This window comes from Drosophila willistoni, unplaced genomic scaffold (genome assembly GCF_018902025.1).
Source record: "Drosophila willistoni isolate 14030-0811.24 unplaced genomic scaffold, UCI_dwil_1.1 Seg143.1, whole genome shotgun sequence".
In the NCBI taxonomy this organism is placed as follows: Eukaryota; Metazoa; Arthropoda; class Insecta; order Diptera; family Drosophilidae; genus Drosophila; species Drosophila willistoni.
In genome coordinates, this window is record NW_025814102.1 from 175182 (window position 1) to 193726 (window position 18545).

The 18545-nt window shown below is 40.5% G+C and overlaps 2 protein-coding genes across 4 annotated transcripts; one reads left to right on the forward strand and one right to left on the reverse strand.

Annotated features, from left to right (window-relative positions):
- The first annotated feature begins 3078 nt into the window (after nt 1–3078).
- LOC6648853 lies at nt 3079–17657 on the forward strand. 3 transcript variants are annotated; one of them, XM_047012439.1, is made up of 7 exons: nt 3079–3188; nt 6890–7143; nt 7206–7278; nt 7345–14194; nt 14326–15495; nt 15561–16213; nt 16315–17657. In XM_047012439.1, the coding sequence occupies exons 2-7, from the start codon at nt 6938–6940 to the stop codon at nt 17470–17472; spliced, it is 10110 nt and encodes a 3369-aa protein (XP_046868395.1). In that variant the 5' UTR covers nt 3079–3188; nt 6890–6937; the 3' UTR covers nt 17473–17657. The 3 variants fall into 3 exon arrangements, with proteins under 3 accessions (XP_046868395.1, XP_046868394.1, XP_046868396.1); XM_047012438.1 differs by lacking the exon at nt 3079–3188 and adding an exon at nt 6409–6618; XM_047012440.1 differs by lacking the exon at nt 3079–3188 and adding an exon at nt 6409–6611.
- Nucleotides 17658–17723: 66 nt separating this feature from the next.
- Nucleotides 17724–18499, reverse strand: LOC124460844. Its single transcript, XM_047012433.1, has one exon. It carries the CDS (start codon nt 18273–18275, stop codon nt 17748–17750), a length of 528 nt encoding a protein of 175 aa, XP_046868389.1. The 5' UTR covers nt 18276–18499; the 3' UTR covers nt 17724–17747.
- Between the last annotated feature and the right edge of the window lie 46 nt (nt 18500–18545).

Here is an 18545-nt window from a genome sequence, read left to right on the forward strand (position 1 = left end):
AACGCATAGAAGGAAGCATCTCCGACCATATAAAATATACATTAACTGCAATAGAATTAAAATTCAAACAGGATCTCTTCAGGTTACACGCCAGAATTACAGTAACTACCGTTCCTTATCAAGTTGTGGGACCAAAGTTCCTTCTCAGTTGGTTTTGAAGGTGCAACTCTGCTGACGAATTGAATTACAGTCGTCCGACGGTAGCCAGTCCTCTGGTATTAAGCTCTCCTCTGGATCAAGCTAGGAGAGTTTGCAAAGCACCTCATCTGAGTCTTGTAACTTGGCGATGTTTTGTGGTTATGAAGCTGCCGATCTCTGCTGCCATATATGAGCTTAAGATAGAGCTTGAAAGTCTGCTCAAAATTCAGCCGGGGACATTGAAGATTTCTGCTTCAGATGTAACGTTGGCCGAGTTAGATCTCAGAAGTTGCTGCGTTGGGCAGGAATAAAAATGACAGGATCTAGTAGCGAATGCTTGCAGCCATTCACAGTTGATTGCAAACGTGGTATTAAAAGAAACGGGTGGGTTTCCCCCGGGCCCGCAGTTTTCAGAAGGGCCCGCGATACATCATAGTCGAAAATAGCGGACTTATTTGAAGGGAAGTAGGGAACCCGAACCCCCGGGCCCTGATTTTCTCTCTGCGGCCCTGGTGACGGGGTACAGTGGACGGCTCTTCGTCGCAGCACCCAATAAGGACACTATGGATTGAGTGGCAAAAAACATGTTCTATAGAGCCATATGATCAAATTCAGCCACCTAACCGCGGACAGAGTTGCGTGGCCAAATCTCAAGTGTAGTTTGCAGCGCATTTTTAAGCTCCTGGAGCGCCAATGGGCAGTCATGAGCCGAAAAAATTTACCATCTGTGGCCGATGAGAACATCATCAGGTTGAGATTTGGATGGATGCAGAGAGTGCGAAAGTCATCATGGACAGATGCAACCACTTCAAACTATATTTTTTTATGATTGAATTTGAATTTTTCGATTATATGATATAGTTTTATTTTATAGAATTTATATTTTGAAATAGAAAAGTTCTAGCATTGTCCTAGAAAAGAAAGAAAGTCAAATCCTTTAAATTCCCTCCATCTATTCTTCTCACATACCAGGATATTTTTTTTTACTTTGTAATTTTATTTTATATCATTTTCAGCATTGCTACTAAAATGAATCCGAAACGGGTCTGGGGTATTGAAAAAAAAAATGACAGTAGCAACACAAGCCCTACTTTTATTTTCAATTGAACACAACAGTATATTTTTCGATTTGTATACCCTTGCAAAACAGGTATATTAATTTTGATCAGAAGTGTGCAACGCATAGGAGGAAGCATCTCCGTCCATATAAAATATATATATTCTTGATCAGCACGACGGGACGAGTTTACATAGCCATGTCCATCCGCCCGGATCAACGCGAACTCCTCCTAGACTGTAAGAGAAACAGAGTTGCAGAGTTTTACTTGTAGGCTTGTATATACTGCACAGGTTGTATATCTCGGATTCAGCCAGATCGGACCACTATATCATATAACTCCCATACAAACGGCAAAGTCACGAACAGTGACTTTTCTTAATAACTTCGTTATTTTCTGAGTTATTATCGAGTTTATTACACCTATAAACGACAGTGCCAAATTTGAACAAGATCAGGTGACTATATCATATAGCTCCTATAGGCACGATAGGTGGAAAACAGTGACTTTGTCAATAACTTCGTTACTTTTTACGCAATTGACATAAAAATTCATATTTCTCTGTTTAACATAACTATTAATGACTTTGCTGAATTTGATCAAGATCGGGTGACTATATCATATAGCTCCCATTCCATATCGATATTTTTGACGAGGTTGCTTGTTAATTAAACATTTGTCAGTTTTATAGATCTGTTAATTACTGTGCCAAATCTGATCAACATCGGGTGACTATATCATATAGCTTCCATAGGAACAATCGGTGGTAAACAGTGACTTTGATCAACAACTTCGTTTTTTGCTATGCTAAGACTGTAGGCCATTCTTTCGCAAACGTTTTCCACTTTGACGGCAATAAGTAAAGATTAACGAAATAAATAATGGTATTCAAACTTTGGCGCGATCGAATTTAGTCCCGACACTCTGCTTTTAAACGACTCAATCAAAATAAGACAATTCGAGTAATCCGTAGTACATTTCGATCCTTTGACTTTGATTTTTCTATCATTCATGCGGCTCTCTAATACATACACATGTATGTACGTATGCACAGTGTGATGTCATGGTAACAGAAGTGCGAAACTGCTTTACAACTCTTTGCGAATAAAATAATTAATAAATCTCAATAAAACGTTACTCAAATTTGATAAAAAGTGAAATAAACATTTACCTCTAGGAGCACTGCGTCTGAAACCTTACGTTAAGCTGTCTAGCTTACGCCAAACTAAGCAAGTTATAAGCGGCAAACAACAAAATGCTGACAAAACCTCTACATATGCACACACGCACACATACAGTGAAGTGTTACAGTTGCGGATCAGTGTTGCCAGCTCTTTGCGGGCTAATATGGCCAGATCAACAACAGAAATTAGCTAGAAAAAGTTAAATAAAATTTTAAAAGGCCATTAAATGGCTACTTTCGATTAGAAGGTTTTTTTTGTGTTTAATTTAAATGAAACAACTGGGTTACTATTAATTGCATTTTATTCTCGCTCTGTTTGTCCCGATTCTTTTCATTCAACACAATTTCGGAAATTGTATGGTGCCTACATTATACATTAATGCTTTTAAAATGTTTATCAATTTTGTATCCACAGGGCAATAACAACAATTTTACACTAAATGGAAATGTTTGAATTCCTGGCACTTAATAGATTATTATTATTAGTATAGGATTCAACCTCATCGACTGAGGATTACCCTGTAAATAAATTAATAATATTTAAACCCAGCAAGCATGTATTTATTGATTACTCGAAAAAGTAACATAAATATAGATTTGGCGACAAAATAGCTAAATTGACAGTACTGTCGGCCATACATTGTACAGTTGTTCGATACGATTCCCTCATTCAAGCGTCGTCCGTCCTGGTGTGAACATCAGTGCTGTTTTTTTTTTATTTTCTTTTTGTAATTCCGTTTTGAAGCAGTTGCTGGTAATTATAATTTCAATAGCTACAGGATTCAATAGCTCAAGGAACTTACATTGTGGTGAGTTATTTAGTATAATTTTAAATAAAGTTTTTCGGCAGTTACGCGTTGCGATAATAATTAAATTATTCTGCAAATACATATTTATGTGCATATGCATGTGTTCTCTGTCGCCCGTTTATTGTGCAAATGTTCGTGTGTCTGTGTTCGCCCATATGTATTTTCGTGGGTCTGTGTGTGTGTTTCTATATGTGCGTCTTCGTCTCTTGTCTTAAACAGTGTGCTGTGTTGATCAATATGTGTAGTTGGTGAAAAATAGTTATACGTCGTCGTAAGCTAAAGGTTTTAAGAATTATTTTGGTGGACAAGAGTTGACAATTCAACGTTTGACAATTGCCACGTGTAAAAAAATATACCGAAGCTATGGACGTGGTTTTTTTTGCATTTTGTAAACTGTACTTACTGTAAATACGACATCGGCCTGTACGAGTACGATCTTTCGGCAAAAGGTTCGTGTTGCCGACTGTGTGCGCGCCGAAGCTAACACGAAGCCCATTTGAAAGCGTGAAATGAGGTGAATTCTTTTGCAGTATTTCAACTTAACCGTAACTTTATTGGAAGCTTTGCAAGAAAAAATTAATGTTGTTCTTATTTTGCGCTATCTTTCTCCTGCATTTGATTGTCGGCAGCGCTTTTTGTTTAGTTTTAATTTCTCGCTGTATACAGTTCAGACCATGGTGAAATAAGTACAAGGTGGTCCCATCGGCAAATCGTACGGTCATATGCATGGTAAAAAAAAGTAAACCGTCAACCGACAACTGTCGACGAAGTCGAAGTACAACTGAAATAAGACCTCGTCGTGGGCAGCGCTGCTGCCGACGGGACCACCTTGTACTTATTTCACCATGGTTCAGACCTACATCGACCACTTGTATTAGCTTTTTTTGTTCCGAACCGTGGACGAATATATTCAGCACCTTTTGTTTGATTTAGTTTTCCACAGCACGCAAGCCCATCTATGTCGTGTTGTTGAGGGACCACTTAAAAGAAACGATCTCTTTGTTTTCTTTATTTATTTCTTGTATCTTATCGGCTGCACTCGTTTTTTATTGACACAAGGCACTTTTCATTTTGCGCAGTGTAAAGCAAAATGTGCACATATACATACATGGACAACTTTTTTCGGCTCCCTTCGTGCCAAGCCCTGGACTACAGTGTAAAGAAGAAAGCACAAAAACACGCGATGTGCAAATGTGTGAACAAGAACTATTGGAAGTTTATACCACCCATGGCCATTGTGTGAGCCTGCTACGATAGGCTATTTACAAAGACAAAAACCGAGCGAAAGCCGAAGTCATGCTTGAAGAGTAACCAGAGGCTTGGGGCTAACTTTGACTACGTCAACGTTTTTATACCCTTGCAACTTCTTTGTTACCCTTTCCTTACCTATAACCGTCAAAGTGAAAAAACGTTCTATTTAAAAACGCTAGTGTTTCCGAAAGAACGGGCTACAATTTTAGCATAGCAAATAATCGATCACTCACTGTATGGGAGCTTTATTATATAGTGGTCTGATCCGGCTGAATCCGAGATATACAAACTGTGCAGTATATACAAGCCTACATCAACCTTGTAGCTTCAACGGTGTAAGATAGAAGATGCTTCCTTCCATGCGTTGCACACTTCTGACCAAAATTAATATACCTTTTTGCAAGGGTATGAAGATTTTCCTTTCACTTCTCAAGCGTCTTAGGTACGTTTTCTTGTTTTTATTACGACAAGACAGCCTGGTCGCCTTAAGCCGGCCTTTAACGCAAATTGTGCAAGTAAAAAGAACGTAATAATTGAGTGTGAATTACACAAACTGAGATATCGCCTTGTTATGATTCGCTCATTCACTAAAAGAAATCGATTTGGTGGTAAACTGCTTGTGAGGATGTATTGGGCACGGATTACGACAACCGCTCGGTTCTTATCTGTGAATTGCCGAACGTATGTGACGAGCAACAGGCATGTACCTGCACTGACTATGGATGCCCACGCATACTTCAAGCGCTCTTTGAAGGATATATTATTAGCAGCTGAGTTTTATAGAAATTTAAAAAAAAAATTCTTATGGTGATAGAATTCGCAGCATGCTTATGAAATATCGTCAGTCGGTATATCAGTTATTGGAAGAAAGATACGGCAATTATTGCCTTACGATTAAGAATCAGAGGTTACATGATACTTTTCATCTGTTAAAAAAGCTTGAAGCCAGAATGAACAATAATAAAACACTCATCTTACCTTTAACTGGTAAAGTTTCGATGTATGTTTAAGACCGATTCCACCCCTAAAGTTAACCGTCATTGTGAAACCAAAAACACTGAAGACCAGAAGAAAGTACACGAAAAACAATTGCTTTGCAAAAGAGTGGATGGTTTGGCATCTTATAATCTGTACACCCAGGTAAAAATTCAACCATTTACTTGTTAAATAATTTTATATCCATCAAAAATACGGTCAAAAAAGTTAAATGTGGGAATGGAATATTGGAAGAACATCAAGCGTGGAATAGATAGAGAAAAAATGAAATCACATGTAGCTTGAACCTTGTATGTAAATGCTAAAATATGATACGATTGCAAACTATACCTATGTAAAGTTTGTATATATATACATACATAGATGTTAAAGATGTTCCTTTCGGAAATGTTGGGTCAAAAGAAAGTTGTAAAATCGATTGAGGCATGGAAATGTGCACAAACTTTTCACAATTTGCAGCTTAACCTGAAAAGAATAAAAAAAGAAGGCGAAAGAGCAACAAAAAGCAACGAGCAGAGAACAATCAACCGTACATTCTGTATTCGTGGCGATCTTCGAGCTTGGAGCGTAACGTAGTTTGTTGAACTACACGCATACACACATGCATGCATATGTGCATACATGTATACATATGTACATGGATAAGAAATATTTCTACCAGAGTTTGTGTATTTACAGCAAAAAAATACACTGACGCATACATACATATGTACATACATATGTAGTTATCTATGTGATCTGTGATATAAGTTGCTTAAGGTTTTTCATAAATAAAAGAAAGATATTTATGATTAAAGTAAAGTTACATGGGTAATTAATAAATTGCAACGAATTTATTAATTAATTTTTCTGAGTAAAGCATATTTTCTCGATTGTTTACTAAATGTCTAAAAACACTTTCCATCTACATATTTGATGTGAATTTCCGACTGTCTGGCAACGCCATGGTTGGTTAGTTTTGCGTTCAAACAAAACAAACACATGCAAGCAGCAGCGGGAAACGTGAATTGTTTAATGTAAAATTAGGTTGAATGTTTGTCCAGTTTATTAGATGTTTTAAATGTATAGAGAGGGACAAGGAGTTAATGCAGAGCGGGAACTTCTGTTATAGGGCCGTTAGCTGCTGCCACTGGCCGCGTTACATTTGTTTGCATTGTTTTTAACATTTATGTTGTGGTATGCGGTGAGAATTTTTTATTTGGTCAAATATGTATTTATTTACATGCATGTGTACATATCAAACTATAATACAATGAGCTTTACTAAAAGCTTATACTTAGTGCTTGTGATAAAATATTCTAAGGCAGCTGCCATCAACCGTCCTAGATTTATTGATGAACCGGAATTTTGTATCCTAGCAAAAGCGGCGATGTTGTCAATGATTTCAATAATTATATTCGATCCCAACAGAGCTGAGATGTACTGACATCGCCTTTCGTCACATTTATTTTCAGTACATTGAAATGAATCTTTAAAAGAACCATTAATCGCTGGGAAAAAGTATGTCGTCTAACTCCACTACCAATAACGAAGATGATAAAGAAGACGTGGAGATTGTTAGTGTCGATGTTATGGATGTTAGCAAAAAAATACAGGAAATCCGCTCTGATGTGCCCTTCATCAGGGATGTGATGAAAGCGCACAGGCTGGCCCTAAACGAATGCCAATATAATAAGTTGGAAAAACTGGTGCAAATACTAGCAAACAAGTAAGTCATAAAATCTTTTCATTTTGTGAATTGTAATAATCAAATTACCTACGACTTTTCAGTGGAAATGTATCCATGACAGTTCTAAACAAAATTGAAGTTGTCATTGGAAAACTAAAATCGAGATTCAGTTCGGTAAGTTGATTTATCTCTATATATTAAAATTGAGTAATTTTTAACCAACCTTTTATTGAATTACAGCTATTGGCTCCTATAGAGACCATTGATATTAGTAACGACAGTGCTGCAATGGCAAAATCCAAAACATTGGGCACTACACAGAATGAAAATTCACCCGATTCATCTACATCTGCAAAAGGTTCTCCTGTTGCGTCGTCATCATCACGGCCTCTTCCCAATGTACAGCCATCACCATCCTCTGAAAAGTCTGTGACAAGAGCAAAAGATGCTACTCATCCCATGCAACCATCAACATCCTCTGAAAAGTCAGCAACAACAGTTGCAACAACAGCAAAAGATGCTACTCATCCTAAAACAAGTTTGTCTGCACAAGAACCTCCAGCTCAAAAAGATGTTATACGAACGCCAAATCGGAATCCTGCAGTATCATTAAAAAGCAAACCACTTGCTACTTTGGAAGATCCATCGACTTTTGAATCACCACCAACGCTAGCAACGCTGATGGGTCAATCGTCTAGTACCAGAGACGCCGTGACAAATAAAAGTGGCGCCAGTAATGATCGTCGAACTAGTTCTGGATCACCTAGCTATTCCATTCGAAGATTCAATCCAAGTCCCCCATCTGGGTCGGAAAAAAATAGTCCACCTGAAGTTAGTGTGAACAAAACTCCCGTGGAGGGGCCAAAATCAAGTCAATCGTCCACCAAAACTCCAAATGGGGTGGCCGCCAAGAGCGCCACAAGTTGTGATTTTATGCGCCGCACTAAACCTATGGTTCCAAGTTACCTTCGAAAACTCAACCCAAGTCCTCCTCATGATTTAGTACAAGGCAATCCACTTTCAGCTAAAGTGAATGATACATCGATGACATCGTCAAGACTTAGTGTGGAAGCATCGTCATCGCGTCCACGATTAAGCATTCCAACTGAGTTGACCTCTAGTAGCACTAGTTTTGATTTTGTGCGTCGAAGTAAACCTGCAGTAGGCGATTTCACTCGTAGGTCCAATGCTTGTAATCCTGGAACACCACAAACGACCACAATTGCACCCGATTTCATACGCCGTTCACATACTGAGCCCGAGAAGGGAGCGATGGCTGCAAATTCTCTTGAAGAGGCACGGAAAAAGTTGGCTGCTCTTCGAGGAGATGTACCGTTAGCCTCGAACAGTAATGATCCGCGCGGAAGAAAACCAAATTATACATCCAGCTTGGCTGCAACAACGCAACTACCAAAGACAGATATCTCCAAAGCTCTGTGGCCTAGAACAGCGGATATATTGACGGCAGCGACTGGTGACGTTCCAAGCATGTCCATTCATTCCGCACCCACTATACCCGTGCCTACTCTATCCTTTCCCGCTCCCCTTCCGCCGGTGCCCAATAGATCCGCATCCGGACCCATCACAAATGATCGTGCACAATCATTTAATACAAATTTAAATCAACGTCAGATATCCAGGGTAGTGGACTCACAGCAAAGTCCACCGTTAAGAGTTCCAGCGCTTGTGCAGGGAAAAAACTATGCGACAACTACGGTGTCACCAGTAGCAGATGGGCCACCATTAAATGGTAGTAGTCCCAATATTCCTTCAGAAATAAGGCGTGATCCACGATGGCCCAATAAATATTTCACTGATCCCCGCAATCAGAATAACAATTACAAAACTGACTACAATAAGACCACGTGGAATAGCAACGGCCATGGCAATGGACCCCATTCGATTCATAATCACCCCCCTAATAGACTTGGTACTAATCGATTAAATGATCAAGTACATACTACATATCGTGAACACCGCGAGGCTAAAGCTCGTGCTGAGGCCGCTGAGGCAGCGGAGCAACAACGTCAATTTATGGTGGATCTAAAACGACAGCAGGAGGCCGAAAAAAAACGACAAAGCACGTCTATTCAAAAGCAGCGTGAACTGGAAGAGACTAAGGAAAAGACACCTGAAGTGCCAACATCTGCCCCTGTGACAGGTTTTCATTTAGACACCTCCTATCGAAATTGCGACCAAGTCGGGGCTCCAGCCAAAAAGATTGTTTTCCGTATTCCTAAAATAACCACAACAGTTCCAGAGCATTCGAAGGATATACAGAAAGATTCTCAGAAAACCAATGATAAAACTCGCCCATTGAAAGGCAATGATGTCGCTGGAACTTCAGATAAAAAATCACCGGCCAAGAACTCGGAAAGCCCAGATAAGCATATAGTGAATCTGGAATCTGAGCCTCCGTTGGCCAGTAGCCTAACAGAAGTAGTTACTCCTATCGATGTGAATCAAGAGAAAAGTAAGCACAAATCTGATAAAAGTGAGAGGACGAAGTCGTCCGATAAGAGCAAGAAACATCGAAAGCACCGCTCTACGTCAGAGTCAGAAAAACACGGAAAAAAGGAGAGGGGTGAACACAAAGATAAAGAAAAAAACAAGAAATTAACAACAAAAATAAAGATAGTTGGTTTAACCGGACCGAGTCCAAAAACCAAAGTGGTTATAAACCCAGATTCCTCCCAAGAAAGGGAAATGAAAGATGGAGAAGGAGAAGCTATGGACAATAGTAACAAAGTGAAGGACCATATTAAGAAATCACGCATTAAAAGGCGTAATACGATAGCCCAAATAGTTATCGATGATACTGATGATGAACTATTGACCCAGACAAATGAGAAAGACACTACTACTTCTGATTTCAAAACCGGGAAACAACATACTCAAGTGTCAGAAGTTATGGACCAACCAGTTAAATCACCACCCCAACGCATTATGAAACGACGCAATACGATAGCTCCAATTGCTGTTGATCGCGTGGGTGATGATCCCCCAAATAAACCAACTGATAATTGTAGTGTATCAACACAAAATATCATAACGGGCACACGACGTACTCAAGAGTCGGAAGTTAAGGACGAACCACCACCTGCTAAGCCAGCACGCATCCTTAAACGGCGCAATACGTTGGCTCCCATCGCTAGTGAACCTTTGGTAGATAAACGTGAAATATTTAACAATTGCAGTCTGCTTTATGAGGATATGCAAGAGTGTCAAAGAGTCGCAAGTAATAAGGGCACACAACTTTCTCGAAGTGTAGCCAATTTGTTTGAGAAAACCAGTGATAATTGTAGTGTATCGACGCAGAATATCATAGCCGGCAAACGACGTAATCGCGGTGATGATGTGTCCTTTAATGAGACGGCATTAAGCAGGAATTGTTTTAAAATGGGTCCAATAGCAAAACCGGGACCAAAAAGTAAAGTGAACAGTAATGAAAATCTTGCAACTGTAGCAACTTCAGCTGAAAATGCTGCTGCTAAACGTAAGCGTGGCAGAACTAGTACTACTAAAAGACAAACTAAAAAACCGTCCCTGGATTTACCCAATAATACTTCCAATGTGGCGGATAACCAAGAAGATAAACCGGCGACTGACGATGCACCGACCACATCTCAGTCTGCTAACGTACAACCTCGTAAGCCTCGTCGTCCAAAACGAAATGAACTCGAAAAGCTCAATGAAGATATTGCACAAATGTATTGCGCTGAGGAAGTGATGCGGGCCTCAGGACGGCGAACGTGCACACAGCAAGCCCAACACCTATTCACTAACGAGGATACAACCAACTCTGATCCGAACCGGATAAGAAATGTGGCGCGGCGTGGGGTCCCTTTTTCAAGGGGTCCATCATCTGCCTCTGATGGTTTCAATCGGGCTAGCTTTTCAATTAAACAAGTACGTGTACGTTTGAAGCGTTGCTCTCAACTAGAAACACTTTCGAGCAAAAAATCTCTACAGGAAACTGAGGCAAATGTAGATGAGCCAATCGAAGAATCGTCTATGAATAGGGGCGTTTATAATACAAATCCCGATTGGCATGCCCTTTCCTCAGTGATAAACCAATGTGTAGTATGTGATGAGCCAATCAAGAAGTACAATTCGGTACATCATTATGTTCAGCATCATGGTGAACCTTTTGGTTCCCGATTTGCACCCGGTATGCTTAATGAATTGCGCATGAATCGTGGAAATCGTCCCGTTTACTGTCTAAAACAAATATCAAGCTCATCGAAGAGACTATTACGATATCGTTATACCTGTCCGTTTTGCAAACGTACTGCAGATCTTTCGACATCAGATTGGTATGATCATTTAGCGCAGCATACAGGCGAGATGCGTTATCAATGCTCGAAATGCCAAAAACAATTTCATCGTCGACGTGACGCTCAGCAGCATTTCAAAGCATGTTCTTCAGATGCAGAATTAATCCACAATGAGAGTTATACAAATCGAGTTCCGATAATTGTATACATATGTCATTTGTGTGAATTTGTCCAAAAAAGTCAAAAAAATTTGGTAAAACATTTAAAAAATCAGCACGGCATAAACGAGGCAGTATTGGATGATATGGTTAGATCAACACTTCCATCCGCACAATTTGAAACCATTAAAATTTATCATTTGGAAGATGTGGCTAAGGCTCCATCCAATGTTGACTCGCCCAGAAAAAAGTGCAACCATTTGTCCATTTCGAAAAAACACAAGAAGAAGAAATGCAACAAAATGCCTAAAAAGCAGTTCCGTCGGATGGCCAGAAAGGCAATAGGGCTTATTAAATCTGAAACCACAATAAGTGAGGGTTATGAAAATGTGCAGTCAACTGAATCACTGATGGATTGCGAGGAAATCAATAATGATACTCCCATGCCCATGGTTATGGTACATGCTCATCAGATAATTAATGAGCCACTCCTGGACGATACGGAGGATATGCCCAATAATGCCTACATGGTTGAATTAAATGGTCGTGAGGATGGGGAGGAACTAATCTTACCCGATCCGGAACCAATGTTGGTCATTAACGAATGTAAACTTGAAAACAAAGGAGACACCATAGAAGAACCGCAACAAAATACAGATGAAGAGATTGTATTATTGGGTCAACATTGTGAAAAGCAAGAATCGTCAAGTCCTACAAAACATTTAGAAATTATGGACTTTATTGAAATTACTGATGATGAGGAAAATATTCCCTCTGGCATTGGCAGTGATGCCGATGATGATAATCCAAACACGAAAGACAATTCTGTGTCCGGTAGTAGCAAATCACGGGAAAAGGACGAATGGGTTGATTTGAAAAAACGTAACAAACATTCGAAACCGAAATCCATATTTGGTAGGTTCAATCGTTTCTGTACACGCCTCAAGAAGAACGGCGAAGGGAATGTGCGAACAAAACCAGCTAAACGCATTGGCGGCAGTCCTGCCAATGAGAGCAACGATTTACCATTAAACGATCACGGCGAACTAATGCCTAAAATGACTGCTTTGGATCCACCAGCAATAGATACCGCTTTGGACTTGGAAACTACACAAGCGATGCCTCCAACTCTTCTCATGGCTCCGCCTACTCGTGTCGAAAACGTGGGCTTTCGTCGTGGCTCCTATTTTTGTTTCTTCCCGAAATGTACATTTCTCTATTCTAATGAGGTGGAAGGCCTAGAGAATCATTTCTCCTTGGAGCATCCTTCTGTAGGTTGGAGTGGAAAATGTTTGGCCTGTGAGCAATATCAATCTTCTCCTGAAAGTAGTTCTCAGCATTCAAAGTGGACTATAGCGCAGGAACTAAGCCATATGGTAGAAAAGCACATGGAAAAACCAGCAACATTGTTTGCCGAAGAAAATGAAATCGAGCAATCAGCGCCTCAACCAGTGGAGACCCAGACGCAATCTTTGGAGCCTCAATTGTTGGAGCCTCAAGCATTGGAGCCTCAATCGTCGGAGCCTCAATCGTTGGAGCCTCAAGCATTGGAGTCTCAATCGTTGGAGCCTCAAGCATTGAAATCTGAATCGTTGGAGCCTCAAGCATTGGAACATCAAGCATTGGAGCCTCAATCGTTGGAGCCTCAAACATTGGAGCCTAAAGCATTGGAGCCTCAAGCATTACCTCCTCAACCTCCTGCTGCGCCTAAGCTTCGTGTACGTCGTTTCAGTGGCGATCGCTTGGTTCCTGTAGTGGCAAAGGAAACAAATATATATAAAGTGAATAACAATACCATGCTCAAGGATTTATTAAATTCAAGTCCACGTCCTCCCAATCAACAGACTATTGATTTTCAAGCTGCTGGCCTAGGTGAATTCTTAACAACGAAGAATTTTTCACAACCAGAGCCTGTGTTAGTGAATAATCATGCCAGTGGATTGGGCCTATCAATAAACCAAGTATTCAGTTTGGTTCAAAACAGTACTCCTCCCCAACATACTGGAGACTTTATTGTCACTCAAAGCAGCTTGGGCAAAAATCTAGACGATCAGACACCGGCGCAAATAAATATTTCAATTAAGCCTGCTGCTCCAGCAATTCCAGTTACTGTTCCCGTTTCTGCTTCTGGTCTCGGTCCAGCTAGGGTGCCTAGTGGAAGTGTAGCCGATCGCTTCCGTTGCATGGCCGCAAAATGCGGCTTTTGTGCACACACTGTGATGTGCATACGCGAGCATATGAAATTCCATAGATATAGTTTTGGTAGCAATGATTACTTGAAATGCGCCTACTGTAACCACATTGGTGTCGATGTCAACGAATATGTGCATCACGGAGTCACCGTGCATGGACTTGCTTCTGTTAAAGAATTGGAGTCAGAGAGAACAGATTCAATAACTACCAATGGCGAAGCTGTTGCTGCTCCTCCTCCGACAATGGAGACGCCAACAGCTTCCTTATCTGTGACAGATCAAATTCGTGAAGTATTTAATCAGCGAAATCGGCAATCAATTTCGTCAGCGTCAACGTCATCGCCGACATTATCTACAGCTTCGTCAATGTCAACTGGGCCGGTAACTTCTCCTGTGGTTGGGATACCCACTTCTGCAGCTTCCAAAGTGATTACCGAACTTCTCCAGTCTACAGGACATGCTGGTAAGTCAACTTGAAATGTCAATTAGTGTGTGTCCTGCCTCACGGGTCAACGTATGTCATCATGTTGTTCTTTTTGGTAGCCTCTTCCAGATTGTTAGATTTGTCATTAATTCCTTGAATCTTGCTTACAGCGGACAAACTTTATGTTTGTCCCTACAAAGGATGCAGTGGGTCACTCGATGCTAAAAGTTTCGTCTCTCACATTCGTTATCATTTGGCCACCGCCCACAATCAGGATACTGATGTGAAATGCAAACATTGCAGCATTCGCATGATGCCAGCCGAACTACTTAATCACTTGCCAAGATTTCATGGACGGCATACTGTGTTTTGTGCCATATGCCTGGCAACCACATTGAATCGTCGAGTTATGCATACCCATGTAAAGAGTAAACATGAAGGCAGCTTTTTGCTAGCTAATCGACAATTGCACTTTGTTCCATTGTCGTGTGAAAACGTGGGAGACACAATCGAATTGGCTGCCATCGAGCATCCGTTTGGTAAAAGCCAACTAGAGAACTTCCACCGTCGCTTAACTATTGAATGGCAGAACCGACGTCAGAACACCAAAGTGATGTACCGTCACTCCGAAGTGCGTTTATTACCCAAAATGTCTGTGTTCCCCCATTATCTTAAATGTGGCGATTGCAATAATTACGAAAGTCGCGAAAGAAAAGCATTGCAAATGCATCTCTATGCACACAAAGCCCATGAAATATCTGAAGCCTATCAACTGGGAAAAGCATCAGTGCCCGAAACTCCAATCTCTAGCCAAGAGCTGGCCTCATCGTCATCGTCGACGTCGTCAAATTTCAATTCAAATCGAAATCCCGTTCCCAATGCTCCTCCAGTCGGCACTGTGACACACCAGAAAAAACAACTAGATTTGATTGGGGAACCGCCCAAGCCTGGCCAACAACAGATTGTATTACCCAAATTAATATTTGTACCGCCTGAGAAGCTCTATCATTGTGGATCCTCCAAATGTTCGCAGTCAATGTCAACAGATCTGGCACTACGTCATCACTTGGCAACGGATCACAGCTATAAGGATGTATTGTCATGTGTCCACTGTAAATACAGAATTTCCCACAAATCCACGGCTGACACTCTGATTGAACATTTGGAGATGCACAAACAATACATTTACCAGTGCGGAGGCTGTCCACGTTATGGCAACAAACGTGCCGCAATCGATCGACACATTCTGGAACGACACCAGGATAGTGATGTGGATGTAATAATCTATAAGCGGGATAAAATTGGAGCTGGAATGTCTGCCGCTAAATGGTTCAAAACACGTAAGTCATGATCTTGAGCATTGGCCAAGTTGTGCGTCTAATCCACATTACCTTCTTTTCTGTAGCCAAATCTCCCATTCCGGATTTCATTTGCAATTGGTGTCAGCATGGCCAGGACACAGAGGCTCAAATGATGGCCCACGTTTCGGCTGTTCATAAGAAGCGGACTCAATATTTCTGCCAGTATTGTTCAGATAACTTCATCGATCCTATATTATTGATCCGTCATCTTCTTATGAGGCACCCGGAGAAACCAGTAGAGCCAGTACAGGTCTATCAACGTCTTTCGGTTAAAAATAGAAGCACTCTAGGCTTTTATTGCTTGAAATGCAAAGAGGTGACCAACACCAGGCAAAAGATCACTAGTCATTGTGAGATGATACACCAGTCTAAGCACCAATTCAAGTGCCCGCATTGTGATTTTGGTCATAGCATAGAGCGCAATATAGCGAATCACATGTTTGAAAGGCATCCATTTTCATCGGGCCGGGCAATTATGCAATTCGAACGTGTATCCAATTATGTGCCAGATGATATCTGCTGGACACATTTGGCAAGAGATTTTGAATACGAGCCCTCGACCGCCGCAAGGCATCAACTGCAGCAGAAACAGCAACAGCAGCAGCAGACACAGCAACAACAACCCACGGTTGTAGATGAAATTGAGCTAATTTCATCGGATGAAGAGGAGACGCCCATAGAGGAGACCGATCATTTGGTAAGTCAAAACACGAAGGGAACCTATCCTTTTTTGTTTCTCATGTAAACTTTCTATTGATATACTCTTTTAATGAAAATCAAATGTTGATTTGCTTACAGAAATCCATAGAATTTGCCTGCTCGTACTGCAATGAAACGAAAAAGGATGTAGTCCAATTGCGTTTAGATCATTGGGCCACTACTCATGGGGATCAGCCCTTCTATTTTCGCGTTCAGCCGCAGCTCCTCTGCCCGGAATGCAAGAACTTTCAAGGCAATGCCAAGACATTGCTTCAGGAGCATCTAACCAAAGTGCATGGGATAAGACAAGTAGTTGCATGTGATATACAGCGACCCGATGAATGTGCGTATTGCGATTACCGATACACTAGCTGTAACGACTTATTCCAACACATACACAATGTGGGTCACCGTGCCAATGATTTAAAAAATATTACTGATGATGAACTCATGACACTGAGACAATTGGGAACGGATGCAATGACGATGAAAACCAATGAATACTATCAATGTGTCATATGCAAGATTATAATGCCCACTTGCCTAGCAATGGGTCAACATGGCGTTGTACAACATTCGGATGCAGCTAATTTTTGCTTCCGTCGCGTTACGGAGGAGGTGATATATCATTGCTTTTTCTGCATGTATGCCTCAACAGATGAGAAGCAAACACTACGCCATATGCTAGATCACTATCCAAAGTATAAGCACTGCAGGTTCTGTCAGGGTCTAGCAGTGCCACCGCCTGGGTTCGATGGTTATTTACAGCATCGTGCGGCACATTCGTACGACGATATAAAAAAGTATTTGATGGAAATACATTATCAATTCCAAAATGGATTAATCATTACCAAAAGTAGTTTACGCCGCACAAAGTTTAGCGATGAAACCCTAATGAAAACTTTGGATATGGAAATGATGCGTAGAACTTTTACTCCAGGGTCTCCAGGTCAACCCTTACCGAAACGCCGCAAGACTGCCTGTACCGATGAGATTAGACAAGTAGGATCAACAGAAGGAAGTGCTATAATCGCAATTAACGGTGAGCCAGTAAGGGTTTCATCGGGACTGCAAATTACACCGATACCCGCAAATAGAGTTTTAATGACATCATTTACCGGGCGGGACACCACCTCAGCTCCTTCCGCATCGTCAACAGCAGCAGCTCCAAGAAACCTACCAGTACGCATCTTAAAGCGACGATTTACGGTTATGGGTGATAATCTGAATCCATCGTTTCTATCCAACGACAAATGAATCCTAGTAGCCATAAACTAATTTGGGGAGAAAGTTACAAACTTAATCTGAATTATTTGTTTTTTATAATCTGCATCTATGTTTGTTATACAAGAAAAAACCTAAGATAGAACTGAAAACTTTTTTTTTTTATAGTATCTCAGTAGTTCTAGAACTGATAAAATATTGAATAATAATTATAATTAAATGAAGAAAAAAATTAAATTGTTAAAAACATACGATAAACTAGTTGTTGTAAATTGTTTTGGCATCTACATACATATACTATATTTTATTTAGCAAGCACCATTATACAGATATTGATAACTGGGCACTGATTTTCCTTGACGTTTAAGTACACTGGCGCACCTCAATTGATTGTGAAACTCACAAGGAGTGGAGAAAGTTACCAATTCACCGTTACGTCGCACACAAATAGGACGATAATACCGAGGGCAGCTATATTCACAAGTCTCCTCATTCTCCGAATCGGCATCGATATTATTACCATTTTTGGCAACGAATTCCCAGTCATCTTCCTCTTCACTGTCATCACTGTCGAGATTGCCATTTGATAATAAGGAAGAAACAGATTCTTCGTGAATTCCTCCATGGATATTATTATGGTCTTGATAATAATCAACGTCATCATTATCATTATCAACATGAACGTCACTATGTTCTAAGGGTTCTTCCCAAGACCATTCCTTCTCAATTATGGTGTATTTAGTTTTGACCGCATTAATTTGACTTAAACTTAGGCTCAAAAATAAGAAGGTCACAACTGTCATGAAACGCATTTTGCTAGGCTCAAAGCTCAACATAAACTGTTTTGGAAAACAGAATTTTCAAATGATATACTCCTATATAGATGGCTAACAATAGGCTTAACAGTTGTGTAAATAATTTAATCCCGTTTTTTTTGGGTGGTTTATATATGTATGTATATTGTTGTGATAGCAGCTATTGTCTAAATGTCTGACACCACGTATGTGCGTCGCTCAAGTGTGTTAGCTATGGTGATAAACGCTATATATACATACATATATGTACATACATTTGTCTGTTTGTTTGTCAACGTGAATCAAGGCCAG

What these genes read in the sequence shown, in the direction of transcription:
- LOC6648853 (XM_047012439.1), top strand. Translation starts at nt 6,938, where the DNA reads ATGTCGTCTAACTCCACTACCAATAACGAAGATGATAAAGAAGACGTG. An exon ending in GTGCAAATACTAGCAAACAA is followed by an intron (nt 7,144 to 7,205) that starts GTAAGTCATAAA and finishes ACGACTTTTCAG; the next exon opens with TGGAAATGTATCCATGACAG. An exon ending in CCAGTCTACAGGACATGCTG is followed by an intron (nt 14,195 to 14,325) that starts GTAAGTCAACTT and finishes TCTTGCTTACAG; the next exon opens with CGGACAAACTTTATGTTTGT.
- LOC124460844 (XM_047012433.1), bottom strand. Translation starts at nt 18,275, where the DNA reads ATGTTGAGCTTTGAGCCTAGCAAAATGCGTTTCATGACAGTTGTGACC.